The sequence below is a fragment of the Oncorhynchus clarkii genome, chromosome 17 (genome assembly GCF_045791955.1).
Source record: "Oncorhynchus clarkii lewisi isolate Uvic-CL-2024 chromosome 17, UVic_Ocla_1.0, whole genome shotgun sequence".
NCBI lineage: Eukaryota > Metazoa > Chordata > Actinopteri > Salmoniformes > Salmonidae > Oncorhynchus > Oncorhynchus clarkii.
The window spans coordinates 15,612,521-15,617,676 of NC_092163.1; the positions used below are offsets into that span (position 1 = coordinate 15,612,521).

Genomic DNA, 5,156 nt, shown 5'->3' on the forward strand with positions numbered 1-5,156 from the left:
AAATATTGGGTTGCCATTTATTTAAAAAAAAATATTATTACTTTTAAAAACATTGTTTTTTTTACATCTGACGAACAGTATGGGTTTGTTGGATTCCAACAGAAGCCGGGCAGTGGCAGCTCTCACTCATCTTTTATTCTAACAGCCACCGCTGTTCTCCTGTACGAGAGAGTATTACACTGTGGGAGACAGCCCAGTCCTTTTTTAAAAGCTATATATAAGCTTTAAAGCAGGCGGGAACAACACATATCATAGAAATAAAATATTTCTCTCAGGATTTGTGCCTTTGCCGCAGAATGTTACAAAATGAAACACACTCGTCAGTGGGAGGCTTCTGCAAAAGTGCCAGACAAATTATTAGTAGCAATTTTTCTGAACCATGAAACGCCACCCATTGAAAATCCTACTGCTTTGTTGACAACATGCAGATGATAAATTGATGATGTATTTGTTGATCTAGTTTCTTAAGGAAAGGTTCTCTTACTCGGAGGTTCTGTTGTTCTGACAGCTAGAGTGAGGCACATCAGGCAACAAATGAAACAGCATGCAACCAGATTTGATGTCTTTCTAACATCAAGGAGAGTGTTTTCCACTTACCTAACCATATTGAACCTTAGTCTACTGAACCTCAGGTGGAGATGATCAATGATCTATCAATGATCATTTTAGTAAACATCCATTTCCATCTTGTGTTCCAAATAGTATGCTGACAGCAGTTCATAAAGGTCGGATCCCAAATGGCATCCTATTCCCTACATAGTGCTTACCTTTGACCAGAGCCCAATGGGCCCTGGTCAAAACTAGCTCACTAAATAGGAAATAGGGTGCCATTTGGGATCCAGCCATGTAACATTAGCCTCGTCTTCTCCCAACAACCTTACTGAGATATTGTCCATATCTGTCTTAACAGATGATTTAATTCCAGGAGATACTGTATATACTGCAGGGTATGCCACAGGCAGATATGACTAAGCACCCCTTCATCTGCTATGTTTCTAGGCTTTGTTTTTGGTTTATGATCTCATGCGGCAGGTTTTATTATAGGGTGTGTGTGTGTGTGTGTGTGTGTGTGTGTGTGTGTGTGTGTGTGTGTGTGTGTGTGTGTGTGTGTGTGTGTGTGTGTGTGTGTGTGTGTGTGCGTGTGCGTGTGTGTGTGTGTAAGTCCGCGTGCGCGCTCACAGCCTCAGGACTCTGGTCTGGGAATAAGAAGGTTTATGGAGGATCTATTCTCTCCCACACTCCTTGGCTCTCGCTGACCACCACCAGCCCTTTGATTTCCCCCGAGTGTGAAGGCCAGTTCTGATATCCTCCAGCAAAGTTTATCTCCACAGCGAAGTAATGGTCAAAACGCAGGACGTGCTGCCTTGGAGCTCATCACGCTGGAGAAACATCGTACGTCCCAAATGGCACCCTATTCCTTTTTATAATGCACTACCTTTGATGAGAGTCCTGGTCAAAAGAAGTGCACCATATAGTGAATAGGGTGCCATTTAGGATGCATCCATGGTGGTTCTAAAAGGGAAGAAACTAGGCCGCTGCAGCAAATCAGTATAGCAGTAAGTGTTTCAGAAACATTTCTATATTCAAGACCTCCTAGAGCCTTTTGTTGTTTTCAATGACACATTTAGAAAGCGACATTATCTTGATTTATTGATAAAGCTACATTATCTTGATTTATTTAGAAGGTAAATATTGGCATCTAAATCATTTTCTAGTATTATCATTGACTACTTGGTAACACTTGACATTAAGTTGCTCTTATACCTGTGTAGTTGACTATTAGGTAACACTTTACATTAAGTTTATTAAGTTGATCTTATACGTTTATATTAAGTTGATCTTATACGTTTATATTAAGTTGATCTTATACCTTTACATTCAGTTGATCTTATACGTTTATATTAAGTTGATCTTATACCTTTACATTCAGTTGATCTTATACGTTTATATTAAGTTGATCTTATACGTTTATATTAAGTTGATTTTATACCTTTATATTACGTTGCTTTATGTTTGTGTAGTAACGCTGTAATTACAGAAGTCAATGATTATCTGGGTTTAGGTACTAAGGTCCTCCAGTAGATGGTGCACTATGACAGTATTGTAATAGCTGGAAATCGACATTTTATGATCATGAACATTTATTTTAATGTTTATTTCACATTTATTTTGCGTCAATAAATCCAGATTATGTAGGATTATTACAAGTGACTGTAATATGTCTAACCCTAGAGTGATCCGTTCATATATTCCAGTACGCCATGTGTGTCGAGGTTCACCCCAGGTCGCTATGGCATCAGTACATTTATCTCCTGACCTGGAAGTCCAGCCTTCGTTTCTCAGCCAACCCCTGCAGCTGTTGAGACCAGCTGTGTTTAAGTCATGATCACGGGTCTTATTGCAGTGTTGTCATACATGGGACCCTCTCTCTCTCTCCAGAGTGTATCATACTCTGTAACCAAAATGTTAAAAGAGCTGTTCCCATGGCTCTCTCTATAGACCATGAGTATTGGGTCCTATGCATTAATTGTGACAGTTATAATGCTTGTGTTACCCCATATTGCATTATAGGACTAATTATAAGCGTTCATAACAAATGGAGTGTTATGATTAAGAGAACGTTGAATCTTTAAGTTGTATCAAAAACATTTTTATTTCAGTTGTATCAAAATCATATTCATCTGTTCATTAATATACACATATTTAAATAACAAATAGAAAAATAAATAAAGAGTTTTAACTTATGATATCTTTAAATGCCTCACAATTAGTGTCGTATACTTGTATACAGTGCTGTACCACAAAATCACGAAGGAAATAGAAAATCCCCCTCTCTCTCCCGCTCTCTCTCTTTCTCTAAAGTGCAGTGTCAGCCCTCAACATTCTTCTTGTGTGTGTTTGGTCACATGACTTCTGGGAAAATCCAGCCGTTGGGTTTTCCATGCCCCTTCTCCCCTCCTCCGTTACGTTCACTCTGCTTTTCTCTTAAGACACCTCTTCTTTTGCTTGTCGTCCTTGTTTATTCTATTTGGAAGGAGGGAGAAGAGTGTTATTCTCAGAAAGGACTAATGTTACATGGATTATATTAAGTCAAGTGCTATAGGATGTTTCTAAAGTATGTGCTAAGGTCTTTTGCTTTTGCATGCTTTAGCCTCATGTCTGCTACTTAATGGTGTGATAAAACTATAATTACAGTAAAGTTTATAATTACAGTAACTTAGCTTCTTTTTTTTTACCATTAGATCTATATGTCATTAGATTGTGATAAATGTTGATCTATAAGTTATTACATTGTCATAACTGCAGTATAGTTCTGCCAAGGATTTAGTATGGTGGTGAGGAGTCTGATGATTTGATCTATCTTACCTGTTCCAGCAGTTGACGAAAAACATGGCCTTCCTTCCAGCGGGGTTCAGGCACCTTCTGGCTCCATCTTCCGCCAGTGTAACACTGAAAATAACAAACCGCACATACACACAATTAATGCTTGTGTCACACAACTGATACAAGGCTGATGGAGGTGATTGTCATGTCATAAGTAAATGTCAGAAAGAAACAAACAAAAAAAGAGAGAGAAACCACTTTCTGCTTAAATTAATGCAGTTGCTTACATGATTTCAGTAGTGTCGCAGTAATGGGTCTTTTCAATGATTTCAAAGTCATCAATGATTTCCTGAGTGTGCATAATGGTTCCTGGGCATTTGCATCTGGCACCTGGAACGTGTTGAGCTGTAATGAGAGTTATAAACATCAATTAACATGGTCAAACATTTTAATGGAGAAGTTGTTTTATGACAAATATGTCTTCAAATTGGATTTTGGATAAGAATTCACATGAATGCATTTTTTGCACAATGCTTGTTCTGAGAAGAAACTGTACATAACTGCAATTTCTATAGTATTCTACACTCATGTTATGCTATACGACAGCCACTATATGTATAGTAGCCTAGTCACTGCAAAATCCCTAGTCAGTCAGGTAACTAGTAAAAACATGCACACTGCACTGTACATTCCATATATTGTAGCTGACATTGCTAGAAATGACTTTGAAATCTTACCTCCGTTGAGCTGTATACAAACTCCCAGCAAAACCACCAGGAAAAGACTGCAGGCTTTTGGTGTGAAGGCCATCGTGAATATAAGTAGCGAGAGATGGAGAGGTGAGGAGTCAAGAGGCAGTAAGATCCACTTGAAGTGAAAGTGAAAAGTGAAGAACTATTGGGATCCATTGTCCTTTTTATAAACTGCCGGCAGAGGGTTTTCCCAAATCCCATGTTCTTTCCCGGCAAACGTTCAAGAAACAGCTCTCACTGGAATTTCCCAGCTCACTAGGGTAGAAATGAAGGAATGTTGGACTACAGAGTGGAGGGTGGAAGGGGCGGAGGGAAGCTAGGAGTCTGCAGATAAAAAGTTGGCCGCGAGAATCTTAACTCCTAACTTCCTAACTGTGACTGTGGGAAAGTGAACGCCAGGGTGAGTCAGCGTTGCAAGTCACGGTGATTCATGTTTAAGTGGCCTGTCTGCAAACCTGTTATTTTAAATAATGTAGATTAAGCTGTCTCGGATTCATTAGTTGGACAGATCCGAAGTCTCCTTCCAATTACCTTCTCCTTCTGAAAACTGCTCTTTATGACATCACAGATCTGGGGGTCAAACGAGAGATGGTGCTTCAGAAGAGGGTCTCGTATTAAGACAAACTTCACCCCAAACTTTCTTGGATAGAAATAACAAAAGCTAATAGGAAAAGTGAAAACAAAAGTGTATAAACTGCGAAGAATGTTGATGGTTCTTCTCCTTCTCCACCAGCATGCCCAGGTCAGATATGCTGTCTGGGGCAATTAGCAACAGCAACAGCTGCAGGAAGATCATGATGACACGATAGCCAGTCATCTCTATTCTGTGAACCCCCAACCTAAATCTACCATGTCATACTGATCATGCTAGTCAACACTAGAACATGTCTATAGACCGACACCTGTTTTACCAGAAGTGAATGATTATCATGGTGATGAATGATGACTGGGCCTAACACCCAGGATGTGTCTGGTGTTTTCAGTCATGTGTGTTGTGTCTTGTCAGAGATTCGTTTTCGGGCTTATGTCCCCATGTCTTTTATTTTTCATTTGTTTATTTAACCTTTATTTAACTAGGCA

At 39.3% G+C, this 5,156-nt stretch overlaps 1 protein-coding gene across 1 annotated transcript; it reads right to left on the reverse strand.

Annotated features, from left to right (window-relative positions):
* Positions 1 to 2,766: 2,766 nt before the first annotated feature.
* LOC139370335 (C-X-C motif chemokine 11-like) lies at positions 2,767 to 4,343 on the reverse strand. Its single transcript, XM_071109757.1, has 4 exons — positions 4,062 to 4,343; positions 3,612 to 3,729; positions 3,367 to 3,450; positions 2,767 to 3,024 (listed from the first exon to the last, which is right to left on the reverse strand). Exons 1-4 carry the CDS (start codon positions 4,132 to 4,134, stop codon positions 2,970 to 2,972), a joined length of 330 nt encoding a protein of 109 aa, XP_070965858.1. The 5' UTR covers positions 4,135 to 4,343; the 3' UTR covers positions 2,767 to 2,969.
* Between the last annotated feature and the right edge of the window lie 813 nt (positions 4,344 to 5,156).

Coding starts and splice junctions, on each gene's coding strand:
- LOC139370335 (XM_071109757.1), bottom strand. CDS start 4,134: ATGGCCTTCACACCAAAAGCCTGCAGTCTTTTCCTGGTGGTTTTGCTG. Junction 3,451..3,611: donor TGCGACACTACTGAAATCAT/GTAAGCAACTGC, acceptor TGTTATTTTCAG/TGTTACACTGGCGGAAGATG. Junction 3,025..3,366: donor TTCGTCAACTGCTGGAACAG/GTAAGATAGATC, acceptor CCTTCCAAATAG/AATAAACAAGGACGACAAGC.